Source organism: Dermacentor silvarum, chromosome 5 (assembly GCF_013339745.2).
Source record: "Dermacentor silvarum isolate Dsil-2018 chromosome 5, BIME_Dsil_1.4, whole genome shotgun sequence".
In the NCBI taxonomy this organism is placed as follows: Eukaryota; Metazoa; Arthropoda; class Arachnida; order Ixodida; family Ixodidae; genus Dermacentor; species Dermacentor silvarum.
In genome coordinates, this window is record NC_051158.1 from 161,857,106 (window position 1) to 161,874,383 (window position 17,278).

The window sequence follows — 17,278 nt, forward strand, 5'->3', positions numbered from 1 at the left end:
GCGTCGGAGCGGGAAAAAGGCGGCAGGGGTGCGGTCAAAGGATGGCACCACCCTGAACGGCGGCGCTGGCATCGAGGCACCCTTAAAGCCCCTTGATGTTAGAAAGTAGCGACACTCTCCCCCGCGCGCGCGCTTTCCTCCTCAATTCTCCTCGGATTTCTCCCCCTCACCGGGCCAGCGCGGCGCTGAACCCTCCAGTGGCTCGCGGCAGCCGCATTAGAATCAATGCGCACGCTTGTTTATTCGGCCCTTTGAAGCGTTGTATGGGAATTTATCCCTTGCGAAACTGTCATGACGAAAGTACGTTTCCGATAGAACGTCGTGCCATTCTTTTAGGACGCTTCGATAAATATAAGCGGAAGCGCTCCGAAAAAATGAGTACCAAGCAGTGGCTGAGCTGTTTACCTCTACGTTGCCACTTGGGTTGTCCGTAACGCGGAGGTGTATTGGGTGCATACAATATAAGCAGCGTAGAGTATAAACGAGAATTTGGTTCACAATCTTCGCTCTTAAAAGGCTCAGAGAAGGTAACCAAGAAGAAATGTGATAGTTTACTTAAAGTGAATTCGCCAAAATGAGTGGGCCAAAAGCCTTTGTACCAATGCCACTGTGCGAAATACGTGCTGTGTTTGCGAAACAGCCAACATAGAACTTTACACATGCGCCTGTATTCCGTCACTATGAAACGACGAGAAATTACATTCCATCACCTCTGGGAGTAACCTAAGTCTCTCTCTCAAAAAAAAAAAAAAAAAAAGGCTGATTGCTTACACGGAAACTGCTAAGACTGGCACTTGATAATTAACTTACAGACTTCAAGATGTCAAGTTTATCAGAATTGAGGGAAATTATCATAAGCGCGTGGCTTGTACTTAATGAGCATGCGCGAATAATACATAATACCACTTATCTAGCTATATATTGCGGTTCATGCCTTCGCAACATAAAGTACATAAAGAAAAAAATTCTCGCAGTATTGAAACTTTGCAAAGATGCAATAAGCACGCAATAAAAGTAAAATAGTTCCTTGGCTTCACAAGTATCAGGCGCAAGGATCACACGCACACACACACTCGCGCACACACATACATGCACACACATACACGCACGCACATACACAAACACGCATACACACACGCACACAACTTCAAAGTATGAGTTACAGGCATTAACTCACAAATTACATACATTTGAAAACTAACGCACGCGCGAAACCCCAAAAGCTTTGTCACGGCTCGAAGAGTCAACGAAAATTTCAGGCGACTCACTTTAAAAAAAAAAGTATATGCACAGTTATCGGTGCTCTGTATTAACCTGAACGAAGAGTCCGGCTATGCGAAGAGCATTAAAATCTCCATGCAACTTCATCCACAAATATGAGGAAAGCTGCAACATTCACCTCGCAAAGAACGGCGTGCTTAGAAAGGGCGAAATCCCTTCTCCCGATGTTATGGAGCCACTGCTTCCGACGCACGACATTCCGTTCACCTCGGGGGATATAAAATAAGGCTTGCCCTTTCTCTGGCCTGCTGCTGCATTGAAACGCGCAGCAGCAAGGCATTTTCACGGAGAACGAATCTCAGATTTCTACGAAAGGATGGAAAAACTTGGGAAACACACGTTCGGAGCGGCAGGGCGACCACCACTTGGACTGCTCATGGCGAGCAGGAGAAACTAAAAGCGCGCGAAAGCAACTTTCGCGCCGTTTTCGTGACGTCAGGGTCACCTGACGGGGTAGTCTCGAGCGCCGCAGCCATTCAGCGTGGTGGTAAGTGGTTCTTGAGGGAAAGGGAAAGGTTGGCGCCATAGAGTTTCATATTACTATAACGTTTTTTATTTAGAAACTCTATGGTTGGCGCTATCTTCTGCAGCCCTTGAGGGAGCACGTGGCGGATGCGCTGCCTCCGCGAAAGAGGGGGAGAAAAAGAGGAGGTTGACCGCGCCGGTGAGGGTGTTGCGGCGTAGATCAAAGCGTGTCGCTACTTTCTAACATCAAGGGGTTTTAAATCCAGTTCGCTCGCAGCGCCCTCGCACTATTTTTCCACACGCGGCGCCTCAGCGGCACAGCGCCGTTCGGCTAGAGTGTTCTAGTACACTCTAGTTCGGCCCACTCGACCGTTGTCTAGTACACTCTACTTTTCTGTAAAGGGCTTAACTAGAGTGTACTAAAATTTTAACCCTACAGTGCAAAGCAACGGGGCTGATTTTTTCAAAGCATTGGGGTTTAGGGACAGCGAAGGCAAAATAGACTTTAAGCGGGTAGAAATAACCAAACAGAGGTTATCTGATTGGCGGATAAAATCAAGGCAGGGGTGAAATTTCACCCACCACAAAGTACAAAATGTGTTCATAGTCATGGCTAGGTGGCGTATGCCACCGCACGATTTAAAGGGTTCAGCCTCATTCATCCATCCATTCATCCATCGAAGGCAACCCCGACTTCCGGTCGTCCGCAATGGGGACAGCTTCCGCTTAGCAATCCGCTTTCTTTGGCAGCCGGCTTGACGCATATGGTAGCCGACAACGAGTGCAACAGAAACTCATCGTCCACAATGACGGCTCGCTTCGTGCTGCCGCCGATACAGGACAACCCCAACGGATGGGGTCCCTGCGCCATACCTCAGCAATACCAGGACATGCCGTACCAGCCGTTTGCCAAGAGCGACCGTCTCGGCAAGGTGAGCCGTCCTAGGCTTAGCGAAATGCCGCCGGCGTGCTCGTCACACGTTTACAGCCAACGTCTTGTATTGCGGTCGCCGATCGCGATGTGTCGTCGCATGTGCTTCGTGTTTGACGGGCCTCCCGTATGTTTCCGCAGGTGGCTGACTGGACGGGAACCACGTATCAGGACAGGAGAGCGGCCAGTGAGTCTTTTCCTCTGTCTGAATGACGTGTTGTGATGGGCTACAGATCCCATGCATCCATGAAGTGATGCACCGTTTTGGTGAACTTCCGCCGTTTTACCGTTCTACACGCGATCGCTGCGAGATGCGCCTGTTGCCACTGTGGGCTGAGGTTTCCGTAGTTTTGTGCATCGAGCATTAGCGCCGTCGAATGCGGTCGGATCACTACCGCCGCCGTCTGGTGTTTGTTAGAATCGTCAAAGGGATCCCACTAATTTGCTGGCTAAGACATCTGTTTCAGTTTGCTCGATGAGAAGTTATTGCCGATCGACTGGTGCCACCACGCGAGGAACCTTGTGCGCGAAGCTTGTCGAAACTATTTGGCATCATCTCGCGCGACACTTTCGTCGTGCGAACTCGGGCCATCTCGAGAGACTGCGCTTCATTAAACCTATTTTGCCATGTTTACTCTAGTGAGGCGGCACCTACGTGTGCTGTTTTCATTGCGCTGATTAGCTCAACCTCACGCACTTCACACCTGCACCAGTCTTGTTTGTTTTCTGAAGTATGGGTGGAGTGCTGGCTTGTACAGCTGTACTGGCCAAGTGATTATGCCAGCTTGAGAATAATTTATTTGCTGGTACGATACTAGCCTACTTTCAGTACACTGTAACTGAAGTCATTGCCCTGTTTTCATGTTGTGCATACAGCTGTGTGCTGAAGCTGCACATGCAGTCACCTTATTTATTTTTTATTTATTTACTTACTTATTTATGTATACCTGAAGAGTCCCAATGGGATATTACATTGCATAGCAGATTGGCACGGGGCAATTTGTATTGTCACGTAGTAGTGACGCTGAAGTAAACAGTAAAACTGTGTATGACGAAACTGATTTTTTATTGGGCGAACCTGTGCCCACAAAAGCAAGCTACACTCAAAGCACAACGAAAGCAGCGAACACAGTCGGCGGTCGTCGAAAATCTGATCAGCGGCGAAGCGCGTCGGCTTTTATACCTGAGTCATCGAAGGTTCCAGATTAATCCCTGATGCCCACGTGTCTTCCAGAAAGTTCTAGACAATTCGCGTCGGTCATACAATCAGATAACATAAGCGTCGGTGAAAACAGGCAACGGAAAGAAGCATCGATAACATTCTAGAAACTTCCGATACAGGCACGTCCTGCGCCGAGCGATAACGTTTAACATTTGTTAGCCGGTGGAAAGCGGCCACCGGTGAAAGATAAACATGTATACGTGTCAATACCCTCCCCTTAAAAAGCATCGTCCCGATGCTACAAACAAGAAAGCGAAAACAAAACCATGCGTAATAAACAACAAACAAACAAAAAACAATAACAAAGTAACGAAGTACCTAAGGTCGTCAGCGGGCGTAGAAAGGTTTAAGACGCACCACATGGATGACTTCAGGTCGTGCCCGGCGCCGCTGTGATTGCGAAATACCATCTGGCACGACCTCATAGTCCAGTGCGCCAATACGTCGGATTATCTTGTATGGTCCGAAATAGCGACGCAACAGTTTCTCGCTAAGCCCTCGTCGGCGTATCGGAGTCCAGACCCAAACACGGTCGCCGGGCTGGTACTCGACGTAGCGTCGTCGTAGATTGTAGTGTCGGCTGTTGGTCCTCTGCTGGTTCTTGATGCGCAGGCGGGCGAGCTGTCGACCTTCTTCGGCACGCTGCAATTAAGTGGCAACATCGAGATTTTCTTCGTCAGCGACGTCTGGTAGCATGGCGTCAAGCGTCGTTGCCGGGTTCCTTCCGTAGACCAGGTTGAACGGCGCCATGTGCGTCGTTTCTTGCACGGCCGTGTTGTATGCGAAGGTCACGTACGGAAGGATGGCATCCCACGTCTTGTGTTCGACGTCGACGTACATTGCCAGCATGTCGGCGATGGTCTTATTTAGGCGCTCGGTGAGGCCATTCGTCTGCGGGTGGTAGGCGGTGGTGCGGCGGTGGCTTGTCTGGCTGTATCGCAGGATGGCTTGAGTTAGTTCAGCCGTGAAGGCCGTACCTCTGTCGGTGATGAGGACTTCTGGGGCACCGTGACGCAGGAGGATGTTCTCAACGAAGAATCGGGCTACCTCGGCGGCACTGCCTTTGGGCAAGGCTTTTGTTTCGGCGTAGCGGGTGAGGTAGTCCGTAGCGACTACGATACGTTTATTCCCGGACGTCGACGTCGGAAAAGGCTCCAGTAAGTCCATCCCGATCTGCTGGAACGGTCGGTGAGGTGGCTCGATTGGCTGTAGAAGTCCGGCTGGCCTTGTCGGCGGTGTTTTGCGTCGCTGACAGTCTCGGCATGTCCTTACGTAATGGGCGACGTCGGCAGAGAGGCGAGGCCAGTAGTATTTTTCTTGTATCCTCGCGAGAGTGCGTGAAAAACCGAGATGTCCAGCCGTTGGGTCGTCATGGAGAGCTTGCAGAACCTCTGGACGCAATGCTGAGGGTACCACGAGGAGGTAGTTGGCTCGGAGAGGCGAGAAGTTCTTCTTTAGGAGAATGTCGTTTTGCAAGAAAAACGACGCCAATCCTCGCCTGAACACCTTCGGCACAATGACGGTCTTGCCTTCCAGGTAGTCTACAAGGCTCCTTAGTTCCGGGTCGGCTCGTTGTTGTTCGGCGAATTCGTCGGCACTGATGGGTCCCAAGAAAGTGTCGTCATCCTGGTCGTCTTGTGGCGGCGGTTCGACGGGGGCGCGAGACAAACAATCGGCGTCAGAGTGCTTTCGCCCGGACTTGTAAACGACGGTGATGTCGAATGCTTGAAGTCTCAGGCTCCAGCGTGCGAGGCGACCTGAAGGATCCTTCAAGTTAGCTAGCCAACACAAGGCGTGATGGTCGCTCACAACTTTAAACGGCCTGCCATAGAGGTAGGGGCGAAACTTTGATGTAGCCCAGATGATGGCGAGGCACTCCTTTTCTGTTGTGGAATAATTTGCTTCCGCCTTCGATAGCGACCGGCTAGCGTAACTTACAACCCTTTCTAGTCCGTCAGTCCTCTGCACAAGCACGGCGCCGAGTCCTACGCTGCTTGCGTCGGTGTGGACTTCGGTATCGGCGTTTTCGTCGAAATGCGCAAGTATTGGCGGCGATTGCAGGCGTCGCTTCAGTTCTTCGAATGCTTCGACTTGCGGCGTCTCCCACTTGAACTCGACGTCGGCCTTCGTGAGATACGTCAGTGGCTCAGCGATCCGTGAAAAATTCTTGACGAAGCGCCTGTAATAGGCGCACAGTCCAAGAAATCTACGCACTGCCTTCTTGTCAGCGGGCGGAGGAAAGTTGGAGATGGCCGCAGTTTTCTGAGGGTCGGGGCGCACTCCAGACTTGTTGATGACGTGGCCCAAAAACAAGAGCTCCTCATATGCGAAGCGGCACTTTTCGGGCTTTAACGTGAGTCCGGAGGTTTTGATTGCTTGGAGAACTGTTTCAAAGCGCCGCAGATGTTCTTCGAAGCTTGAGGCAAACACAACGACGTCGTCCAAATAGACGAGGCAAGTCTGCCACTTCAAGCCTGCCAGTACTGTATCCATGACGCGTTGGAAAGTCGCAGGTGCCGAGCAAAGACCAAATGGCATGACCTTGAACTCGAACAGTCCATCTGGTGTTATAAAGGCAGTCTTCTCCCGGTCCCTCTCGTCGACTTCGATTTGCCAGTAGCCGGTTTTGAGGTCCATCGACGAAAAATACTTTGCGTTGTAGAGTCGATCCAAGGCGTTGTCAATCCGTGGGAGGGGGTATACGTCCTTCTTCGTGATCTTGTTGAGGCGACGATAATCGACGCAGAAACGTAGGGTTCCATCCTTCTTCTTCACTAACACCACGCCGTCCTCGCCGTCTTCACTAACACCAGCCGTCCAAGAGCCCACGGACTCTTGGACGGCTGGATGATGTCATCGCGTAGCATTTCGTCGACTTGTTGCCTTATGGCCTCGCGTTCGCGCGCCGAAACTCGGTACAGGCTCTGACGGAGTGGGCGGACATATTCGTCGGTTATAATGCGGTACTTGGAGACAGGGGTTTGTCGAACTTTTGACAACGACGAGAAGCAGTCCTTGTATTGCAGGAGCAGAGCTTTTAGCTGTTCTTTCTTATGATTGGGAAGGTTCTGATTGACGTCGAAAGTTGGTTCAGGTACTACAGTCGTCGTTGAAGGTGCACTAGAATCTGTGAAGGCGAAAGCACTGCTGGCTTGTACTATTTCGTCGATGTAGGCGACCGTGGTGCCTTTGTTAATGTGCTTATATTCGTGGCTTAAGTTCGTGAGCATCACTCTTGCTTTCCCTTCGCGTAGTTCACCTATGCCTCTAGCGACGCAAATTTCACGGTCGAGCAGTAAGTGATGATCGCCCTCGATGACGCCCTCCATGTCTGCAGACACTTCGGTACCGACGGAAATCATTACGCTTGAGCGAGGCGGAACGGTTACTTGTTCTTCAAGCACATTCAAGGCATGGTAACTGATGCTTGTATCCGGCGGTATCGCTTTGTGTGTTGAAAGCGTTATCGACTTGGACCTTAAGTCGATGACTGCACCATGTTGGTTTAGAAAGTCCATGCCTAGGATGACGTCCCTGGAGCAGTGCGGCAGGATTACGAAGCTCGCCGGGTAAGTGCGGTTGTTTACCGTGACTCGCGCTGTGCAGATTCCCGCCGGCGTTATTAGGTGACCTCCCGCTGTCCGTATATCGGGTCCTTGCCGGGCCGTCTTCTCCTTCTTTAACTTGGCGGCGAACGCGCCACTGAAAACTGAATAGTCGGCGCCAGTGTCGACGAGAGCGGTGACGTTATGACCATCGATGAGCACGTCTAGATGGGTAGACTGGCGTCTGGCGTTGCGGTTAATTCGTGGCGTCTGATCACGGCTGCATCGGCTTGCTCTGACGTCGCGTTGGAAGGTCTTTGTTCGGCGGCGATGTGTTGTCAAGGCTGTTGCTAGGCGGCGTGCTGATATCTCGTCGTGATGATTCGCGAATCGTCAGAAAGAACCATCGATAACGTTCTAGAAACTTCCGATACAGGCGCGTCCTGCGCCGAGCGATAACGATTTGTTAGCCGGTGGAAAGCGGCCACCGGTGAAAGATAAACATGTATACGTGTCAGTATGGAAGGCTTGAATGCTGCAGTTTTTGCAGGACACTGCACTGAGGGTGAAGCTTGTTTTGCCTGCAAGTGTGTTGTAGTCCCGGGCTGCTGTGTCCTAGAGTATTAGCATACACACACAATGATGCGCAGGTACAGGCAGTCATCTCATTAATTTGCCAGAAGGGGTTGGCAAACTTACATCGTACTCCTTATAGTTGTTTGTGCTACTCTTAAGTATAAACCGCATGCACGCGATCTTGCGCGTGACAGCGACGCGATGGAGATGGCTGTCGCGTTCGCTCGTCGCCTACAAGTCGTACCGCATGTGAGCGACGACTTAGAGCGACGTCTCCCCGGTGTTGCCGGTATGAGGGCAGCGAAAACTCGCCGAAACTGGTGTGACGCGTGCTTTATTCGTTTAAGTTGATGTGTTTTAGTGTAAAGAGCAGCATAAATATTTCTAAAGGTCTTGCACTAAGTTATTATCCTTGCACATATCAAAATCTAGTCGTTTGCTCGCACTATTGGCTAGTCGTTCATAGCACTTCCGAGCGACGAGCGACGAATTCTAGATTTCCAGAACCGAGCGATTGAGCGACAAGAACGAGCGATCCGTTCGCGCGACGGCCCGTTTCGTTGCTCGAAGCCGTCGCTCGTCGCCGTCGCACACAAAATCGCTCTCATGCGGTTTGTGCTTTAATGTTGGCACGCATGGGCAAACACACCACATCCCAAGTCAGCAGCATTCCATATGAAAAAAGGAAATTAAAGGGACGCTAAAGATAGATTTGAGCCACAAGAATATGTGTTGGCAAATTATGCTTGCACGATACGCCATGAAGGCCGTGTTTACCATGAAAGGAGGCTTTATGAGCCATTATAGGTGCAGAAAAATAAAAGGTAGAAGTTCCTGCAACAGCTTGCTGTGGCAACGTGGATTTGGACAATGGCTGTTCGGCCCCAATACGTGGATTTCTGCGTACCGGGGTACGTGGCATAAAGCGATGTGCGACTACACTCGCCTGCCCAGCCACACCCTCCCCAGTCAAGTGCATGTCCTCCCCCTCTACACTCGCCTGCCCAGCCACACCCTCCCGAGTCAAGTGCATCGAATAAGTTTCTGGCCACTGCAAGGTTTAATGTCGCAGTACTGACAAAAGTGACTGTCTTTTGGTGTTCCATAACACAGAGTAACATGCGCTCCATCAAAGCTTTTGTATTCAAGCTTATGTATTTTGATGTGGTGGCAGGAACTTCGCCTGTTGGAACAAAAGAATACAGTCGGCACCTACGTTCTCTGGCGCTGGTGGGCAGGTTGTCCACTGAAGTGGACATTGTGTATCTTCTGAAATAACCATTTGAAAGCATGAAAAAAAAATTATTTTCCTTTTTCTGGACGCATATTTAAAGAAAGCTAAATGTAATTACAGTTCGCACGTGTAATTTTTCCTGATGCAACAAAGGGTTAAGCTAGTAACTGAAGTTGAATGTCATTGCTACGAACCTAGTGCTCAATGAATGTTCTAGCCCACTTTTTTTTTTTTTTTTTGCTCTGTACATAATCCTGCTGTGCCATCTTGTGGTCTGGCCACATTAGCTGAGTGCCTCGCAAGCTTTTGTGCCTTTCCCCGCGCATCCGCCTCTTCTGTGACACCTTGCCTCCCCCCTCGTTGCAGACAAGTACTCGTCGCAGTTTGGGTCGGGCACTCAGTATGCGTACTACCACGAGGAAGATGAGAGCAGCTTCCAGCTGGTGGACACCACACGCATGCACAAGCCAATGCACCAACGTGGCCGCTTCCGTATGAACCAGGTAAGCAGTCTTTCAGCAATTCATAGATTCTCATTGCCCACTAGAGATGGGCAAAACGGCTCACTTCAGTGAGCAGCTCGGAACGGCTCAGCTCACTGAAATGAACCTGTCCATTTGAACGGCTCAACGGGTCACTTAAACATGTAACCTGTGTTATGCATATTCTATAGTTATCTGGCTTTGAAAAAAAAGATATATACATTAATTAATAACGGTGTTATTGGTATTTTCGCTATGCTTAGAGAATATTTTTACATATATTAAAAGTGTGAATTTTTAGTTGTAATGAAACTTCCTTTTCTGATATTGGGGATAAAATGCTTATGACACTGTGACAGGCAGAATGCGACGTACTTTTTTCAGAAAAAGATTATATGTAACTTCATCGTCATTACAGAAGCTTGTCTGTTTTTGTGGTACTTTAAAATCAACTTTTGTCAAAATAAAAACACAAAATGATTGTACATTAGGTTTCAACTTTATTAATTTATTCACATACGTACGTTTACTATAATATGAGTAAGCTGTAACGCCATGCAAAATGAATGTAGAAATTATTTCTTGAAGTACAATACAAAAATGATACGAAAGATCCGCAAAACTGCCGCACGTACCTTTCGTTTTTTTTTTTTTTTTTTTCTCGTGTGCACGCGCGGTACTGGCGATCATGTCATCATACACCAGGACAAAAAAAAAAAAGAAATGGAGTTCTATTACAACACAACAGATCATTGGCCTCGTTTTAATGACGTGCTAATGATACACGCTCGGAACATGCACTGAAGTGGATGTCATAGGCGACATTTTCATGACTACACTAATTAGCACAAATGAAGACCAGGACGTAAACTGTACGTTCACCTGTTGTCTTTAAAGACACGGAAGACCATCTTCGGAGTGTTATTGGATCAGCGCACGATGTGCGATCGGTGAGAGTCGTGAGACATCGTTCGAACAGCAGCAGGCAACGAACGGTACCATCCTTTGCCAATTAAGACTTCTTTCCTTCTCCCCTCGGTGGCATCGGGTGCCACACCATAGGACGCACAAAAGTTCGGCACGGCTCATTCAAGGAGAGCGAACCGGCTTCCTCACTCCGAAAGAAACTCCGCTCACTTACTGAACCACGGCTCAATCGCTTTTCAAAAGAGCGGCTCGAAAGATCCGGCTGGTTCCTGAGTACTTTCTAGGAACGGTTCCTCACGCTCACTGAACGAGAGAGAGCCCAGCTGGCTTCCTCCAGGTTGCGTACAGGTCCTTGAAATCCTTGAAAACCCTTGAAATTGAAAAGTGCGTTTTCAAGGTCCTTAAAAGTCCTGGAATTTTTTTCCGTCCTTGAAAATCCTTGAATTTCAGTGAGCAATGCACTCTGATATTGACATTGCGATCTCCCTTCTGTTGTAGATCGGTGTCGATCTGACAATTAAACTCCCCGTTTCTGAAACAATACGCCGGCGCGAGTACACATGGTTCGGTTTTGCAGAACTGCACGGAAAAAAAATTAAAGGCTTCACCGCGTCAAACCGCGAACGGAGCGAGAGACCCGTGCTGTGCTTCGGTGCTGCATCGGCTGGCAGTGTCTATGCTGCTTTCCTCACCCTATCGTTCGTTTCACTCCTCGCCCGTTGGTCTGCCTTTTCCCAGATTCACTGTTGCGCGCGAGGTGAAGCTAGTGAAGCTAAAGAGAGCTATAGTGGAGCAACTTTACCACTGATGTTCAGTGCCTTTGGGTGGAGGTTTGTTATATCATTTATGATAATATAAGTGTAATAACATTACCGTATTTTCCGTTCTATAAGTCGCACCTTTGTATAAGACGCACCCCCCTCAAAACGGCAGTTTTTCCGAAAAAAAAAGAAAGCGCATATGTCGCACCGGTATACAAGATGCACCTGTTCTTTTGGTAAGCGATTTAAAAAAAGTTGCAGTTTCGCCCGGAAAGCGAACCATCAATTGCGATAGCAAATTAGTAGAGAGCTATTCGGAGTAGGGATAGTAGTTTTATCGGCTGCATAAACTTGGACACATCCGCTTACTAACTGAATTAACAAGCGTGGTGTTAGCGCGCACAAGCAAACATGAATAGATCACACCGAATGACCGCAGACAACGACTGTCAAAACGCTGGCCGCAATCGCAGCCGCCGCAGCGGGCAAGGTTCGTGCGGGCTATCGCTTCAATGGAAACTGAGCGGCGGATGCACAGCGCATACAAAGGTCAGAGCCGTGTGGAGATAAGAGACCGTGCGGGCGACGGCCACAGCCGGGCAAAGTACGAAAAGAGTTGTTGGAAGAGTAAAAGCTGCACCCCCCTCCCTCCCGCGCTGCCTCCCCGCTTTCTTGCTTTCGCGTGGGAGATTGAGTGGCTCGTACGCCTGTACGCTCGCTGTGCTCCGGCACCTTCGTCTTTGGAGCCGGAGCACAGCGTAGCCCCGCCTCCCTCCCATACCCCCACGGCCTTTCGCGCAACGGTCGCGTTTGCTTTCGGCCGTGTGTTCGCTCTCCGTGATAGCGCGCGCTTTCGCTCGCGCATACGGCGCGCGGCAACGATTTTATCGCCCTTGGAATCTATACGGAACCTCACGGCAACGACGACGCCGATGGCAGAAATCTGATTGAAGTGTCCATATAATTGCTATCGCAATAAAAACTTACAGTGACGTTTCGCAGCGTGAACGCGGGTCACGCGCAAGCGCATGGGTGCCATATATTTCCGCTCCAGGTGCATTTCTGCCATTGTGGTTCCGTGTAAAGTCCAATGGCGATAGCGTCGTCCTCGCGCACCGTATGCTATATGTACAAGTGAAAGCGTGCGACGGTGAGCCGAATAGCGCACAAGGGAGGAGAAGCAGGAAGGCTGCCCGGGAGGGAGGAGGGGCTGCCTGTACTCTCATAGCAACTGCGTAGTTTGCACAGCGGCATGCGCCGTATCTTGACAGCGATCTGCAGATGCGACGACTTCGGGGTCGATCGGTTGCGGTCGGCCTACCGCCGCATGCGTTGCTACTCCATCCTTCTCGCATGGCGCTCGGGAACTCGATCACAAGAACCTGGCACCTAGATAGCGCGCACAGAACCCGTAGCAATTAAGTCAACCAGCGAACTTCGTTTGGCCATAACATCAGATCCGATTTTAACGGCAGTTTTCCAGAAAAAAAAAAAACTACATAGGTCGCACCGTTCTACAAGACGCACCGACGAAAAATTAAGAAAACACGCGTCTTATACACCGGAAAATACGGTATGCTGAATGTTTTGGAAATGTTATAGATGAACCAACCTAGCTAATACTGCAGAAGCCTGAGCAGCTGTTGTGAGTGTTCGTTGTGTTAACTTTTCATATTGCGGACTTGAGAACTGATCAAGACAAGGCATGTTTTACAAATTGCAATATACATCTGTTTGTTATAATTTAATGGATGTGTAGCAAGACTGCACCGAATGCTTTGGAAATGTTTGGTAAACTTTCCAAGTTAATACTGGAGAAGTCAGAATAGCTGTTGGAAGCATTCGTTCGGTTTTGCGAACTATATTTTTTTGGTAGTGTTGTGAACTTGCAAAGTGATCAAGGCTAGACATTATTAACATCGTTGGGATATGCATTTATTTCTTTTTATTTTAGTGCAATAACCCTATGCTGAATGTTATGAATGTTTTTGGTAATTTATCCAGCCTGTACTGGAGAAATCTCAACCGCTGTTGTAAGCGTTAATTTTGTGTTAACTTATCAAGACTTATCAAGGCGGGTGACGTTTCGCAGCGTGAACGCGGGTCACGCGCATGGGTGCCATATATTTCCACTCCAGGTGCATTTCTGCCGTCATGGTTCCGTGTAAAGTCCAATGGCGATAGCGTCGTCCTCGCGCACCGTATGCTGTATGTACAAGTGAAAGCGTGCGACGGTGAGCCGAATAGCGCACAAGTAGACACTTTTATTGTAATTGTGATATACATTTATTACTTGTAAGTGCAATAAAACTAGTCATTTTTGGGAATGTTAGAATGAAGAAATCCTACTTTGGATGCCGCTTTGAGTCCTTGAAAAACCTGTGGCAGGTTCTGGAAAGTCCTGGAATATCCTTGAATTTTTGCCTTGGAAACCTGTACGAACCCTGTTCCTCTCTTCAAAAGAACCGCCGCTCACTTACTGAACCACAGCTCCCTCACTCTTCAAAAGAGCAGCGCACTCCTGAGCACTCAGGAGTGAGCCGGATCTCTTGAAGAGCTAGGGAGCCGTGGCGAAAAGAGCCGCGCGCTCAGGAGCGAGCCGGATCTTTTGAAGAGCGAGAGAGCCGTGGCGAAAAGAGCGGCTCGCTGCTGAGCGCTCAGGAGCGAGCCGGATCTTTTGAGCCACTCTTTTTAAGAGCGAGGGAGCCGTGGTGAGCGGCGGTTCTTTTGTTCTTCAGCCGAAGGCGAGTGGGTGAAGGCGACTCTTGCGAGGAAGGATGGGAGGGCAGTTGCTTTCTCGTACCGCTAATAGATGGCGCGGAAGTCGCACCCAGCAGAAGACACGGCTCTGACGGAACACATCGGCATGGCTCTCTGAACGCGAGAGAACCGTCTCCCTTTCTCGAAAAGAACCGCCACCCTTTTTTACTGAACCACCGCTCACTCGCTCTTTAAAAAGAGCCGCTCACAAGATCCGGCTCGCTCCTGAGCGACCCATCTCTACTGCCCACTCAAGAGGCCCCCGCGCAAACACGTTTTCAAAACTGAGGACACACAGGAGTGCGATGCCAAGAGTGCAGTGCTTACCTTGCCGATGTCCTGCTTATTGCTTCTTTCTTGTTTCTGCGGTGCACTTGTGGTAACCCTTCAAAGTTGGCATCTGACAAAGATGCCAGAGAGCGTTACAGAGGTGACAAGGATGGGCCAGACACATTGACAACCACCCGCTTCCCCATTTGCCAGAAGATTACAGGAGTGTGCATGTGCCCCAGTAAACGTGCGATCACGAACAATCGTCTAGTGGCTGGCATCTGTCGACTGTTGTCTGGGCTTATCACATCAAAGTCAGGGATGGAAAAATAAAGCAATATTTTATTTGTTCCTCCCTGCTACATCTAGAGGAATAATATTTTTCTTACATGTTCACAGGAGTGCAACACCAAACTTGCATGTCATGAAATGTGAGGTGTCACTCGCCTGAATCTTCATTCCCCCTCTTGATCTTTGTGTATGCAAATGTTATAGCATCGACACCTTGATGCACGTCCTACACTAATGATAGAAATGCATTCTTCCATAGAAAGAAATTTCATTCTTGGTTAGTCGCATTGTTTCCTGCCTCACCAGGAACTCTGAAGCTAGTGGTAGTTTATGTGAGAGTAAGCTGGTAAACCATTTGAATTGAGCACTTGAGTTGGTGGGCAATTCTTCACCCAATGTCCATTACGCGCGAGTGTCGTCCTGCACACAAGTAAACTCTTGAAATGTGAAAAGGGGAAGAAAAAAAAAAGGAAGAGGGGAATTTCTAATTATTTACATGAAGTTATCTAAGTAGGAAAAAAAATTTGGTGAATACAGACTGTGGACTTGGAATTTATTTCTTAGGTGTCATTTCGGATGCAAGCTAAGCTGCCTGAGTAATGTTTTCAGTGTCTACATTTGCTACCAGCTGAACATAGACAATACAAACACAACATGAAGTAGATACACCGTATGGACTCGTGTAAGGGCCGCACTTTTTTTTTCGCAATGTTGACAAGGTGCGGCCCTTACACGGCACCGAACCTTTTGGTCAAAATTATGTCCACCTCGGATCCCCGAACGTACCATTGCATAAGAGGTCAACGCGCAGCTCTCACCATCTAGTAGCGGCACGCGGAAATATGCAGCACACGGCATTGGGACACCAAACGAGATTGCTTCTCCGTTTGAATTCTTTTTTTTTTTTTTTTTCCAAAATTTTGGGCTGCCATGTTGGGGGTGCAGCCCTTACACAAGTCTATAAGGTATTGTGTCAGTCTTTTGGTTTATTTAGAATGTGCTCTGACTGACTTGTGCTGACACCAGTAATTGTGCTATTTTTCATTTGCATCCTAGTATAGAGCGAGACTAATTTTAAAAGAATACGACCACAGTTGCTGCGCGATCTTTCATAGCCTGATTTTTCAAACTCGTCGGCTGTACAGTCCACCAACTGACACTGACACCAACTTATAGAACCAGTGCATAATGGCTGCTGAAATATTAGTGTCCATTACATGAATAAACTTCATAAGCATTTGTTTGTCTGTGGTGCAGATAATTCTTGGGTAGAGTGCCTATTTACAGTGTCCTGACGGAGCAAAGCCTGCAAATCTTTGACACAGTCAGCACCTTGATTAATTAGATCGTTTTTAGTATCTTTCGCAAAACTTTTGTATTTAATGGCTTTAAGCTGTCGCATTTTGTAGAATTCTAAGGCTGATAGGTCAGCTTTTAGACACTCAAGCTTAACAACCTTACTGTATTTTGAAACTCCCTTCTGTAATACACTATTTCCTAAGGGTACTTATAAATAAATGCATGTGGCAAGAATGAGAAGAGGAGGAATTGAGAGGCTCGATCTTCACAACTGTGTGAATCCAACAGACAATGAAGCTGTGGCAGGAACAGGGGAAATTAACTCTGCCTAATTGGAATGTAGCAATAAAAAGAGAAAGCAGCACTGGATTAATGGAAGCTATGCCAGCATCAACCTGTAGCAGATGTGTTTCTCTATGGGGGAACTGCTGTGTTGTCGTCGTTCACCGTTCACAGGTTGTCGCTTGATCTTCTGTTTTTTTTTTTTTTTTTTTTTTTTCCAGCAACGCAACATGCGGAGCCGTGAGCGGCAGAAGCTGGTGCAACAGCAGCAACTCCAGGTGCTCTCCAAGTCGGCCAAGGGCCGTGAACGGTGAGCCTTTCCCTTTTGGTCTCGCACTTGGTGTTGTCGCAGTGCAGACAGAATGGTGGTTGGGTTAGCCTGTTGATTATGCCGTGTGTCGGCAGTACCGATGCACTTTGTGATTAGTAAGTCGACCGTACTGGAAGGTTTTCTCTCCTCTGCCTTGCAGGCGGATGTCAATTCAAATCGAAGGAAATGGAGTTTTAACGTACCAACACACTGGCTTCTAGGGGGTGGGTTCCCAATGAATTTTCAGCAACCTGTTTTCTTTTTTTGATGTGCATCTAAATCTAACTGCATCAGTATTTTTTCATTCCGCTCCCTTTAAAATGTGGCTGCCAAGGCTGGGAATTGAACCCACGTCCTTGTGTTTAGTAGGAGGATGCCATACGCACTGATCCACAGCTTCAGGTACTCATTTGCATACTTGCCAACTCTCCCAAATTTTTTTGTTACGTTTACAAGTTTATGTTCGTTCTACAATATTACAAATATTGCTCCATGTTTTCCGAACAAATTCTCGTGGAGAGTTTGGCTATTCAATCTAAAGCTATACCCTTGGAAGTTTTCTGATGGTGAACGGACACCACAGGCTTACCATATTTATTCGATTCTAAGCCGACCCCCGGAAGACCAAAGCCAGAAAAAAAA

The 17,278-nt window shown here is 48.5% G+C and overlaps 1 protein-coding gene across 1 annotated transcript in view; it reads left to right on the plus strand.

Moving 5' to 3' along the window:
• Positions 1-2,464: 2,464 nt before the first annotated feature.
• LOC119453832 (eukaryotic translation initiation factor 3 subunit D) overlaps positions 2,465-17,278 on the plus strand; it is a 48,891-nt gene continuing 34,077 nt past the window's right edge. Inside the window, exons 1-4 of the mRNA XM_037715876.2 lie at positions 2,465-2,678; positions 2,819-2,864; positions 9,621-9,757; positions 16,548-16,636. Of these exons, the coding sequence (XP_037571804.1) occupies positions 2,511-2,678; positions 2,819-2,864; positions 9,621-9,757; positions 16,548-16,636 (440 nt within the window). The 5' untranslated portion in view covers positions 2,465-2,510. The remainder of the gene's footprint in view (positions 2,679-2,818; positions 2,865-9,620; positions 9,758-16,547; positions 16,637-17,278) is intronic.